This window comes from Podarcis tiliguerta (genome assembly GCF_965153285.1).
Source record: "Podarcis tiliguerta genome assembly, chromosome: 11".
NCBI classification, from domain to species: domain Eukaryota; kingdom Metazoa; phylum Chordata; class Lepidosauria; order Squamata; family Lacertidae; genus Podarcis; species Podarcis tiliguerta.
This window is the reverse complement of record NC_139544.1, coordinates 38,861,189-38,875,329: the sequence shown is the minus strand read 5'-3', so window position 1 is coordinate 38,875,329 and position 14,141 is coordinate 38,861,189. Positions and strand designations below refer to the sequence as shown.

Genomic DNA, 14,141 nt, shown 5'->3' with positions numbered 1-14,141 from the left:
TGGAAGTATTTCAGAGTTGATTTTTCAAGGTTGCCGGCAGCATTCCCTAAATCATAGAAACCCGAATTCAAAGACTTATACAGTGGTACCTCGGGTTAAGAACTTAATTTGTTCTGGAGGTCCGTTCTTAACCTGAAACTGTGCTTAACCTGAAGCACCACTTTAGCTAATGGGGCCTCCTGCTGCCACTGCACCACCGGAGCACGATTTCTGTTCTCATCCTGAAGCAAAGTTCTTAACCCGAGGTACTATTTCTGGATTAGCGGAGTCTGTAACCTGAAGCGTCTGTAACCCAAGTTACCACTGTATAGGAGAAGAGGATCAAGCTTAATTGGTTAGAGTGTGGTGCTGATAACACCAAGGTTGCAGGTTCTATCCCCATATGGGCCAGTTGCATATTTCTGCTTTGCAGGGGTTGGACTAGATGATCCTCAGGATCCCTTCCAACTCTGCAATTCTATGATTCTACTGCTACTCCACCCAGAATCCTCTACACATCACTGACCCTAGCCTTCTGATCAACTTATCTAATGCTACAGTGTACCTTGATCAAGGTGTATTCAGAACCAAAATATTTGGTTGTTTAGCACTAGGATCCGATTGATACTTTTAAACATTGTTTGGCTGAACACAAACCTCCTCGTGATCAGGAACCCTTCTAAAGGAAGCTTCTAGGTGCATCGAGCTGAATGTACTTAGAAACTCAAACCTTCCTACTGAACCTACGAAAGCCTGAATTCCAGCCATCATGTGGGAACACAGGGGTTTCTTGTGCATGCTACTGCTCCCTATTTAAGCCCTCATGTGTTTGCTCAAATACCCAAATAGGGCTACAGTTGTCCTCTCCTTATATGTTTATTTTAAAGCATTTTTACTCCATCTTCAGCTGAACTGGCTCTCTCACAATAAATAAAAGCAGGGCTGCCTCTGCCACCAGTCTCGTGATCTAAAAGGCACGACCCCAAAGGGAAAGGGGATGTGAAAGAAAACAAGCAGACCTCGAGCACCAGTTCTCAAAGTTAAACACTAGTTCTTATAATGGCCATCTGGAATGGAAACAATTCACAGAGAGGACGTCAGTAAAGTTCATCTCCCTAATCTCCACTAAATAAATGTTTCTGTGATATACAGGCAATGACCATTTCACGCAGGGGTTCTGTTCTCTTACAGAGCCAGATTTCCCTGGAGAGAGGGATTGATTGTTAAACCACTTGGAACTTCAGCCCTGTGAGGCAAATAAGGGTCTTTTTTAACAACTGAGCACCCTTAGCAAGCTATAGTTCCCAGGATTCGTTTGTGAGAAGCCATGAGCGTTTAAAGTGATATGATACTGCTTTAAATTTATAGTGCTGGTGGACCCTTACACTGTAATCCTAACTATGGCTAGAAGAGTTTGGATTTGATATCCCGCTTTATCACTACCCTAAGGAGTCTCAAAGCGGCTAACATTCTCCTTTCCCCCTCCTCCCCCACAACAAACACTCTGTGAGGTGAGTGGGGCTGAGAGACTTCAGAGAAGTGTGACTAGCCCAAGGTCACCCAGCAGCTGCATGTGGAGGAGCGGGGACGCGAACCCGGTTCACCAGATTACGAGTCCACTGCTCTTAACCACTATACCACACTGGCTCAGAAATCCTACTGAACTCAGTGGTGCCTACTCTTAAGTAACTGGGGTTAGAATTGCACCCATAACCTGGGCTGTTGCTTTTAAAATGAAAGATTCTGGAAAATTCTGGAGGGGGAAATATGTTCTTGAGATTCATTAAAATTCTTAAGCTTCTAAAAGTCACCATCTTCTTGCATTGAATTTTGCTTTTATATTCCCCTTCATTGGCGAAACCCCTGGACATGAAGGAAGTGCAAGAAATAAAAAAAGGTCACCTTTGCAGCAGCCATAATAGATACGAGAGACGCACCCTGCAGGCATCCCAAGATGGGATCAGGCTGACAGATTAGGTCCTTCACATTCATTAATTCTGAGCCTTAACCACAAATTGTGGACACTGAGCAACAATTTCAGAGATGAGTGTCTGCATCTTGAATTTAATTGTACGCAAGGCATACCAGTGCTATTACTAATTCAAGTTGCCACAGAGCAAGCCATGCATTTAAAGATTTTCCTCTGATCCACGGGGAAATCAGCACTTCAGATGAGGATTCCCTGTAAATTGATATTCAAGATCAGATCCTCAGTTATCGTTCCCGTTGATGGACTCCTCCATATAGCACTTGGGGCGGTGTACACATTTCATTTCTTCTGTTTTTAATTGGGTTCACACGCAGGCGTGACAGATGTTCGGTGCTGTCAGTTTTAACAGTAACTGCTTGGGGCAAGAGGATTGATTCCAGCCCACCCCCTTTCCTCCAATATGTGATTGGCACTGTCAGATCTAACCACGCCAAACCTGTTTGGCAGGTAAATGCTTGGAGCCAGTTATTGGGGAGGGGGCTGTGCAAGTGTTGTTTTCCTGGTCTGTGTTCTCTCATTTTCCCTACGGCCAGTTTTGCAGTTGCCTACGAGACAGAAACTACAGAAGTTTCTGTAGTTTGGAGTTGTTGCTTGTGAGTGTACTCGGCTAAGCTCTAAATTAAAGGAAGTCGCTCTCCGGAGGTGTTCCCTTTAAAAAGTGCCGAGGAAATTTCCTGTTTAGTTAGTTGAGCTAAACCGTTTTCCTGTTCTTTTCCAGTATTATCCAAGATAAATTTTGCGGCATCATAAACATTTCCGTAGAAGGGCTTCACGATGTCATGACTGAAGACACGGAAACAAGAACTTTCAAAGAGTTAAGTGAAATGCTTAATTTGTTTCCCCCTACTGCATTTGATAAGCTGCCAAGATCATCTTGGCTCAACCTTGTTTACGAATGTTAAGATGAAATTTGTATGCTTTGATACTTTAAAGTGTGAACTAGTGTGGCTGTTCTAGATTGCCAATGCCTTAATAGAGGTTGGCTCACAAATGTAAGTACCGTATTTTTCCGTCTATAAGACACCTCCATGTATAAGACGCCCCCTATTCTGGAGGACTCCAATTTAAGAAAATGGGGAGAGATGTATCTGTGTATAAGACACCCCCAAATTTATGACATTTTTAGGGGGAAAACCTAGTCTTATACACAGAAAAATACGGTAATCATTTTGCATTCAAGTTTTATATACAGCCATTGACAAATGTCCATATTTATGTGTGCATACTTTTTTGTACAGATGATCAAGACTTGTTTAGTTTAGATCAACTTGCATTGGTATCATTGCTTATAAAGCTTGCTTAAATAAGCCTCTCATTTGGATTTACGGAACTGTATGCAATTATTGAAGGATTTTAAAGTAGGCAATTAGGAGCATAGATTTTTAGCTAATGTAGTGCCAACAAACCATTCCATCAGCACAAAGATTTATGCTTGTGACACGCGCCCCCCCCCCCCCAGCACTTCAGAGAGCTTTTGGAGAAATCCAGAGCAGTTGTCCGAAAAGAAGAGGTGGGGTTCCTGCTGCACAAGCTTAAATTCCTGTGCAGATGGGACAGTTACTACACTGAATACGGGCCAGAAAAAACTGCCTTAGACCGAGTCAGGCCATTGGCCCATCTAGCTCAGTACTGTCTCCACTGATTGGCTGTGGCGCTCCAGACTCCAAGCTGAGGTTGTTGGCTTGTTTGGTTGCATGATATCTGCACATGGATTCAGAAACGACAAAGAAATGTTCTCTTATGTGTGATAGCATATAACCAGTGTGGCGTAGTGGTTAGAGTGTCAGACTGGAACCTGGGGGGCCAGGGTTCAAATCCCCACTCAGCCATGAAGCTCACTGGGTGGCCTTGGGCCAGTCACTGCCTCTCAGCCTAACCTACCTCGCAGGGGAGGTGGAGAGCTATGTATGCCTTGGAGAAAATGGTAGGGTATAAATGCAATAAAGACATAAAAATGCCTGCAGAGGAAAGCAGCAATTACAGAAGACATTGGCATGTTACAAGCATACTTGAGTCCACTCTTCACTTCCACCTGAAAGTATTGTTCTGTTGTGTTTCGATCCATGTTTTCTCTCATCCTCATCAAGAGATTTCTGGGCTGGCTGGCATAGCAATCTGTGATGATTGCTCTGGGTGCCTGGCTCATGAACTCTTTTTACACAGTCAATTTATCATGAGATTACAATTCTAGAGGCAGGGAAGTAGAGCACTGATCAATGGGGCTTTTACACTCATTGCCTTCTGTTGCCTGTATCCAAAAGAATTTGGAGTGATGCTATAAACAGAGTTCAAGGAGCAGTGCAGGAGGTTCCCTCTTGTGTTTATCTATTTGTGAACAACAGGTAAATGTTGTTTTTTGTTTTATACCCTTGCTTTGAAGCCCTCACACACTATGGAGCTTTAAAAGTTAAAGAACAGATCTTTAAGGATCCAATCGCAGACCCAAAGATAAACATAACATTGCATTTGTGACCTTGCGTTGCAAGCACAATTCCCTTTGTGCAGTGAACCTATACGAGGATGCAACAAGCAGTTTGAATGAGAAGACCAAAAAAAAAAAAGTATATTAGACTTTTAACTTCTCTTGGCATGCCTAAGTTGAAAGCCCTAATTTATTTGCATCCTGTTTTTTTAGTTGCATGCTGATGTCTCTTTCTGAAGAGCCCAAAGTGACGGAAGAAGAAGAGCCTCCCACAGAGCAGGACAAAAGGAAAAAGATGGTACGTGCCCAGCACTTCGAGTGTCGAAAGATGTAATTTAGCCATGCATAGACCAACTTTTTTGTTCCTCGGTTTAATTGCTATCATGTCCGTAGTTCCTGAAACACTCAGCCCCATCCTGCACTGTGCAGTTAGGCTGTGATGTTCATGCTTCTACTGTTCATGTTTGTAGAAACAAGGCAGCGTAGACAGGATTGTGATAGCTGGACTTCGGAACAGCATCTTTGGATTCTACAGAAAACTAGAACCATATTCACACAGAGAGAGAGAGGGAGAGAGAGAGGGATGGAGAGAGAGAGGGAGGGAGACATATAGAAGAAATTAGAAGATTAAGCCTAAGGAAACTCAAAATTTACCCAGATGATTCTCTAGAATTCCTTGGATTGTTTGACTTTTGAAGAGCAGACCAATGCATACCACATCACACGCTGCTTTTGAAAATCCCCTCAGTTTCAAAAGCAGTTCGCTGCCTGGCACAGAGAGCTACTATTTGAGCAACATAAGCCCAGTGCCCCTTTGGGTATGCTGAACTGGTTGTGCATGTCGTTGGATCCTAAAATGCTGCCATTTGGCTCACCATTCATTCGCTTGTTTATTTCATGAAATTTATACATTGCTTGGTTGTAAAAAATAATAATCTCAAAGCAGTTTACAAAAAGATAAGACTAACATCAACAACAATTTACAACCTTAGTTAAAAACTTACAAAAGTTAAAATACTAAAACAGATTAAAGTTACCTCAGATATTCTGTTGTAGACTTCAGTTTTCGTGCAAAACTCTGGGGGCCCTTCCTCCTTTGCTTTCTACATACCAAATTGCCAGTATATTTTGCTCTAAAGATTTGATAATTAACACTGCCATTCTTAAAAGTTATTAAGACTTGGCTTTCCCCATCTTGTTCACATCTTAATTTAGCACCTCCAGTGCCTGTAACCTGGAGCAGGGAACTTAATAATCTAACCTTTTCCTTTTTAAAAACATAGCTCAGGGCAGTTTATGACAGACTGAGGAGTTATTCCTCACAAACTGAGAATAACTTACTCCTGCTTAGAATAACTGCTTAGAGTTAATAGCTTTTTTAAAAAAAATAAAAAATAGAGTGTTGAAAAAATGTGAAATAATGGCTTGAAAATGATCAAAAGTAAGGAAACATTTTATGCACAGAGGATCTTCTTTAATTCATGTGTGTGTTTAGAATAGGATAAACCTACATCAATAAATAACAAAGAAAAGCAAGATAACTGACCCCCTTTTATATAACATTCAAAATATAGGGCACATGGATAATTTAGTATGCAGTTGATTAAAAAACTACACATATGTACACACACACAATAGGCATACTTATATGTATATGGTCTGCAAAACTTGCAAGAACAAGATTATAAATGGGGGGGGGGGGATACTAGATAACTGGTGATAATTTTATTGACCAGTGGTTCCACATAGTAGGGACTGGCATTTGGTTCATTCTCCCTCCTCTGAGTGAGCAGCTGGTGTGAAATTGATGCTCCATGCTAGCAGAGACCCAGAAAACATGATTCTGTCCTCTGATTAAAGGGGGTAGGAAGATCACATGAAGAAGTCCTTGTGTGTGACTCGGCAAGAGAGCTTGCTATCCTAGCAACTGAGTGCTAGTCCCAGCTCATAGGGCAAGGAATAGGAATGTTCATACAGTGGTGCCTCGCAAGATGAAATTAATTCGTTCTGCAAGTTTTTTCGTCTTGTGAATTTTTTCGTCTTGCGAAGCACCAATGTGTATTGACGGTTTCCCATAGGAATGCATTGGCGGTTTAAAAAAAAAAGGTGCAAGACGTTTTCGTCTTGCGAAGCAAGCCCATAGGGAAATCCGTCTTGCGAAGCAACTCAGAAAACAAAAAACTCTTTCGTCTTGCGAGTTTTTCGTCTTCCGAGGCATTCGTCTTGCGAGGTACCACTGTACTCCCGTTTGAAACAGATTAGGAAGTTCATCCTGAGGCTAGTTTGCTTTCATGCCCAGTTTTTAAATTAGGTTTATTTCAAATCATTTGCCTTTCCTGATTATGAAGTTTGTGGGAACCACCAGCTATAATGGTAGGCTAATAGAACAAGGAAGGAGTCGGTGATTGTCATGCATGCGGGCACCAATGTCACTTGAGATTTGACCACTGGCCCCCAAACCGTGGGTATCCATACGCTCTTGCTTCACTGGTCAAGAATACTTCACAGTATATCCAGTTCCTTTAAAGAATGTGTTCTGCAAAAGAAGGGGTGGGGAGTGTTCGTTTGTCATTTAATATTATCTCAAATACCGATGGTGTTCCTCACTGCTGAAAAATCCAGTTGTGTTCTCTCAACACAACTCTATCACCCACAAATTGAAACTCTGCTGTTCTAATTGGCCCTGCACGTGACAGGAATAACATTCCTGAAAAGTAGAATTTTAAAAGTTTTACTTGATAATCTAAATTGAGTTTCAGGGCTCTCATTCCTATATTTCTAACGGCTTCACACTACAAAACGTTCCTGCACATAGACAATGATCAGAAATACGAGGGAAGTATTTTAGGATTCCATAGTGAGACACAGCCATGCTTCCGTGAAGTGCATGTAGTTGCTCTAGATTCTGTAGCCACCCAATGAGTCACAGATGTCCATATTATAATTAAGCAAGATACAGTGATTAAAACCATAAATTAATTCCAGGGAGGTTTATGGTTTTGTTTCTATGGGAAAAAATGACTCACATGAGAGAAATAAATACTGTTTTTGCTGGTATGTCCTCCTAAGTTAAATGGAACTTACCTCCAAGTGGGTGGGCATAAGATTGCAGCTTCAGAATTAGATATGTTTTACTTATAAGCCTATAGCTTGAAAATGTTACAGCAGTATGAAACACTAATCATCATTAATGAGGAATAGAAGCAGAAGAAAGACATAGTCCAACATGCAAGAATAAAAGACATATTTTGTATAAGACAGAAGTAAGGCAAAGGGAGATTATTTCCCTATATGAACGACAAGAAATAGAAAATTACTATCCAGGCTCATTAATGGAATTCTTTTTTCTACTTATCAAAGGTTCTAATGAGGTTTGTGGGGTTTGCTGAAAACTTGGCTGGTTTACCTAGGCCTTTCCTGGCTGCTAATACTAGGTATATTACACTTGAACTGCTGACACCAACACTGAAGGGAACAGAGAAACAGAAACTCAGTTCTGAAATGTCTCAACTTGTGAAGTCAGACTATAGTACTTTAAAGTTTGGTGAAGAATGCCTCCTATTGGCTAAGTGAAGAACTATCACAAACCCTAGGAATTAGAATGACAATAATTCCTTTTTTTTTTTTGGTCACAAAGTTAAAATCGTTTTTCTTTCTACAGAAGTAGATTTAGTGACTTCTGAGCCACTTAAAGTCACAACGCTTCTTGGGTTTTTGAGACCTTCTTCTGCTTTCTCCTTGAATTTGATTAGTCTGAATGGCCTTGTTTGTGATTAGAATTAAGATTTGATCTGATTGGTGGTCCTCAGCAAAATTTCTGGGAGCCATTTTAGCACTGAAATCCTAAATCATCACAAATTGTATTCATACAGACAAAAAGACATTTGTGTGCTGTGAATGTTTATTATGCATTGAGTTAGCTACAGTGGTACCTCGGGTCAAGAACTTAATTCGTTCTGGAGGTCTGTTCTTAACCTGAAACTGTTCTTAACCTGAAGCAACACTTTAGCTAATGGGGCCTTCTGCTGCTGCTGCATCGCCGGAGCATGATTTCTGTTCTCATCCTGAAGCAAAGTTCTTAACCCGAGGTAATATTTCTGGGTTAGCGGAGTCTGTATCCTGAAACGTATGTAACCCAAGGTACCACTGTATTTTATTTCTATTCCACCCGCTTTCATTCCAAATGAATATATCATAATTTCAAATTTTAAAATACATATATCTTGCAGTCCATGAGCACACACCAAAAGGCCCTCAGCTACTAATGTGATTTCCAAGTGGATGGATTTAGATGCCAAAAACCACACAGTAGCCTCTTCGGAATTTTACTCTGTGGCAGGTACAACCATATGAGTAAGCAGTTATTCACAACCTCTGACTCATACAGCAAAACCCTATCATAGCTGTTCCAAAACACATGCAAAAAAAATATGTGTTTTAACACTTAATCCATCCATGTTGTGTGATACTATTAGAACCTTTCCTTATGATAAGCACTTAAGGGGCTATTACCTAACTCCCAGTTGCCTGAATACACTCTTTATTATGTGTTTGCAGTTGATTTGTAGTTAGAATTTTTCAGCTGGTTCAGAGTACATGGATTTTTATGCTGAGATTCCGAGGCAGAAACTAGACACTGGGTACAATTGCACATTGCCATGGCTTGCTATGAATGCACATGGCTTAGTAGTGCATGCTGCTGAATCATTCCTGTTCCTCCCTTTCTTGGCCTAGGAGCCACGGCTTGAAGCACAAATCTTGGCTTGCCATGGTGCGTGAACCTGTGTTCATGGTTTGTTTCTCTGCAAACAAACCAGAGTGCTAGGCCAAGATTAGTTATTGGCTTACATGGTTTCTTTTAGAGAAACAAACCATGAGCATTGGTTCACATGCCCTTATAGACAAAGGCCAAGGTTTGTTCCTTCCAGTTCAGTGAAGGGAGGACAGAAATGGGAGCGATTCAGCAATGTACTCACTGATTGTTCATGATAAACCATGGTACTTCACATATTCTGTCATGGTAGGCAATGGCATAGGAAAGACAAGGAAACTCAGGGCTGCTGCTTTTTGTAAGCTCTAGTTCCAGTCTTACAATTCCTTATATTGTAGTAGAAAAAAAATATAATCTTGCTTATTAGAACCAGCAATATATATTAAAAACCCTATTTTGTGACTTAATCTTTGTTTAGCGTAATATGCTTTGAAAATCTTTAAGAACATGCTGATTAATCATGAGTAATTTTTATTTGCAGGATATAATAGCATTACATTATGAATTGTGGTTTGTTTAGTTTTTCCCCCATTCTACACTGTAATACACTCTAATTGAAAAATACATTAATGACTGAAATAATTTGTCTCTTTGTAGTGATTGATTTCAAAGAGTATAATTAGGTTACCTCTCAGTTATTGACATGAGATCACCTAGAATAAGTTTTTGATTCATTAAGCATGAAATCAAATCTCATTAGCATCGTACTTCATTTGAATTTGGACGTTTTCGATACATTCTTCATTGAGTGTAAATGATATAAAATTATTGTTCTAGCACTGTTTAATGGGGGCCAGTATGAACCGTATATATTAATGAAAGGGTGGAGACTTTGGGGTAAGCGTATTGTTGATCTCACCTGGGGCAAGGAAGCATTGTATAACTCTTTGATCAGATGATTAAATCTTGGCTTAATAAGCCAGACATACACAGAGCCAACTTTAAAGTTGTGAAACGAGGAGCAAAGCAGTTGTGTGGGGGGTCCATAAAGCTTGTACATGCCAGGGTTTAATCATCCAAACAAGTATACTAATTTTATTTCTTACATTTTAGTCAAGATGCTCTAAAATTAAGGCGCTTTAGAAATATATATTGCCTTTTTGAAGGCGCACTCCCTAAAGCAAGTCCTAAAAGGAGGTTGCTGTATGTGTAAACAAACATAGATTTTTTCATAGAAGGTACATTATAAAATATTGACTGTGTTTCCACCTGATAGTGTACGTAAATTATGCTAGAACGTAAATTTATTAATTCAGTTCTCCACTGAAATTGGTAGTTTATGGGTTTCCCCCCATCTCCTAACAGCTTTACTGCTTAGCAGCAATAAAGCTGCCAAAATACAAAACTACGGAGCATTTAAGTCAGCAGTGTAGAATTACAGGTGTTGTTTTTATTAGCATGCTATATTTGTATGCCATCTTTCAGCAGGAATTTTCCCAAAATGGTTCATGTAAATATGTTGAAAACTAAAGTATAATATACAATAAATTAGAATCAAGGCTAGAAACAGCAATACAGATTTCTGAACAAAAGCCAAATTATCAGCCCCCCCCCCCCAAAAGCTCAATTTACCAATAGCCAAAGTTTGCCAGTTTTCAATAAGATGCAAGAGAAATTGAGGTCATATCCATACCACACATTTAAAGCACAAGGCTTAAAAAAATCCTGGGATAGAAAAATTCCCAGCATCCTTATCAACGAACAGTTCCCAGAATTCTTTGAGGGAAACTGTGTGCTTTAAATGCATGGTGTGGAAATAATGTAGTTCAGGGGCCACCACAGAAAAAGCCCTCCTTTCACCTCACAGCCAAGTAAGACTTGCTGACAGTAAAGCCTGGGCACAAACCCAAGTTTGTGATATCTGTGTTGTGTTGTTTCACTAAAGACAGTCTTTTTAGTGCTAATGTTTTACTTTAAACATTTGAATATTCTTTGATTAAACCATAATTATAAGATACGAGCAAAAATAGGCATTAAGTGGCTGTGTAGCCAGACAAACTTTCTAATGGAGTAAAAAATAAAAATGCAACAATACACCGACTAATTGTACAAAATATTAATTATTAATGTGATTTTCAAATTGCTTTTCTCTAGGATACTTAAGCACTTGGGACTATTTAGTCTCATTGCCTCAGAGACATTTGCAGATCTGCCTAAATTTCTAAAACCCAGTTAAATATTAGTCTCTTGGCACTGATGTTCATTCCACGGTGCAGCTTGTTGTGTTCTTATGGAAATGAAACAGCAGCAGCAGCCATTGCCACAAAGCTAGTTTTTAATTTCCAAAAAAAATGCCTCAAATAACATAGTCAGGCATCACATATTGGAAGTAGGCCCCTCCTAAAAGCACGTGCAGAGGGTGTGTATGTGTGTGTAGTTATTACTTATTTATTTATATCCTATTTATATGCCAAAATGGCCACCTCACAGCAACCCACCACACCAAGCAGTCACTGCTTTTAACTAACTGCTAGATACACTGGGTTGTAACCAACTGTGAATAATTGGGCATGCGGACTTGACTTCCATGAACGCAGTGGGACTTCCCTCTCCCTGCTCCCCCGCCACCAATGTATGGGGGAAGTTCTGTGGAGCTTGCGGAAGTTGCTCCAAACACACTGTGAGTTTTTTGGACACAGCCCTTAATCTGGGAAACTGTACATGGCTATAACATCTACATGGGACTCAGGTGGTGCTTTTGTCTAAACCACTGAGCCTCTTGGGCTTGCCGATCAGAAGGTCGGTGGTTCGAATCCCCGCAACGGGGTGAGCTCCCGTTGCTCAGTCCCAGCTCCTGCCAACCTAGCAGTTCGAAAGCATGTCAAAGTGCAAGTAGATAAATAGGTACTGCTTAGGCGGGAAGGTAAAAGGCATTTCCGTGCGCTGCTCTGGTTCGCCAGAAGCGGCTTAATCATGCTGGCCACATGACCCAGAAGCTGTACGCCGGCTCCCTCGGCCAATAAAGCGAGATGAGCGCCGCAACCCCAGAGTTGTCCGCGACTGGACCTAATGGTCAGGGGTCCCTTTACCTTTTATAACATCTACCTTTGTAATGCCAACATTAGCTTTGTACATTTCCACATTGATCACTTTTATTCTGCTGGATTCTGGAAATACGATAGCTTTAGTAAACTTCCATTTTAACATTTTGTTGGGATGCGGCACAGCTAACTAAGCTGTTCTATCAAGGAAGCTGCTGTCGGCTAAAAATATTTTGGAGAGGCTCTCATAATTAGAAAACTGCTAAGGTTGGTTAAACTAGTCTGACAGAATAAGTGATTTCTTATTGTTGCCTAGGGAGATGAGATACTATAAATAAGTTGACAGTTAAACTGCACAGGATGAAGCAGGGCTACAGCACTATCCCTATTTAGGTCTTTGTTCAGACAACAATACTGTGACAGGCAAATAATCGTTAATTTGATAAAGTAGTACATAACAATTTGCAGAACAAAATTGCAGAATTTAGCAAATTATTTTTTTCAGTTGCTCTTGCATGATGAAAAAGAAATATATATCAAGACAGCTCTTTTTCTTACATCCCATTCTCTGGTCCCACTGCATAATGGCACCATAAGGTGCACTATTTGGCATCAAAGAAGACAAGAGTAACGTTGGACGGGGGGGGGGGGGAGACACAAGCAGGTCTAGAATCGAAACTTCTAGTTCTGCAAAGTGACACTCTAACCACACAACCACAGGGACAAACAGGAGAAAGGATTAAAGAGTGTTCAATCTCAGAAACGAAAAGAATTTGAGGATGGGAAAGATTTGGAAACCTTCCAACAGAGCTGTTCTTTATTTCAAAAGAGTATAAGAAAACAGAGTTTCTTGACCTGTAATGGACAGGTTCCAGGTTTTCCAAGCAAAGAGCATCCATATTTGTTTTTGTTCCTAATATAATTCCTATTAATATAATTCCAATAACTATCTTATTGATGTTTGTGGTGGTAAACTCACTTTTAATTTTAAACCCAATCCCAAACCTTGGACACAGACACTACTATTAATTCATTATAAATCACCATTGTAAATCACCATGTAAGCTTCTGTTTGAAGGTATAGTTTGCTATTTTAGAGTTTTCTTCAAGTTTCCTCTCCCCTTCATTGAATGATTTGGGGGAGGGTATTTTTAAAATCAGTCAATCTGTTGTAAATGCAGTTTTAAAAAATAGCTAATGTTACATGACATAAGGTGCTTTTCTCAAACAGAACTTTGCAATTTATGTTCTCAGTTTCCCTGTAGATTTCCCCATAGATTTCTCTGAACAATATCTTGCACAGTTAGAGGACATGGTTGTTTTTATGGCTGAAGGAGATTCTTCAGCAATTACTTGGGAAGGTGATAGTCTCAATTTCCATAGCAATTCTGCTTCATAGTTGAGGTCTTGAAACTTGGTATTTTCTAAACCTTCACTTTTGAAACGTTGCCAGAAGGCACTGTGTGTATCTCACTGAGCACTGGAGAATTGAAAGAGACTCCACAGCCTTCAAATAATAAATATATATGTTTATAATCAGAGGGAGAAAGATCAGTCAGACCAATCCAAAAGTAAAACTGCTTGACATTTGGGCTGAGGCTGTAGCTCTGTTGATGTGCAGATCTTAACACCTATTTGCTTTGCCTTACACTTTTTTAGCCTGGGTATTCTGAGCTATTTCTTGGTGAAACATCTGTCTAAGTTGGCTAATGAGAAATTTAACAGTGGTACTTAAGCTTTTAAAATTTCCTGAGAGAGGTAAAACTGCAAAAATGAAGATATCTGTCGTTTGGGGATGTGAGCAATGTTAAATTAATGAGCACTGCAGCTAAAGATTAATTTCAATGGATGAAATAGCAGCATTCCTCTTTGGAAGAATTTGGAACGGGCAGATGTAAGAATTGCAGAAAACAAAAGCTTTTTTGGTTTTTTTTTACTCCAACTTAGATTATAAAATAGATGAATGAGTCATCGTTGCCCTGGGTCTGCCTGCTGTTT

The 14,141-nt window shown here is 40.0% G+C and overlaps 1 protein-coding gene across 5 annotated transcripts in view; it reads left to right on the top strand.

Annotated features, from left to right (window-relative positions):
* IPO11 (importin 11) overlaps positions 1–14,141 on the top strand; it is a 70,297-nt gene that overhangs the window by 55,284 nt on the left and 872 nt on the right. For all 5 annotated transcript variants that reach the window (XM_083403828.1, XM_083403827.1, XM_083403829.1 and 2 more), the window contains exons 28-29: positions 2,688–2,783; positions 4,605–4,689. In XM_083403828.1, the coding sequence (XP_083259954.1) occupies positions 2,688–2,783; positions 4,605–4,689 (181 nt within the window). The remainder of the gene's footprint in view (positions 1–2,687; positions 2,784–4,604; positions 4,690–14,141) is intronic.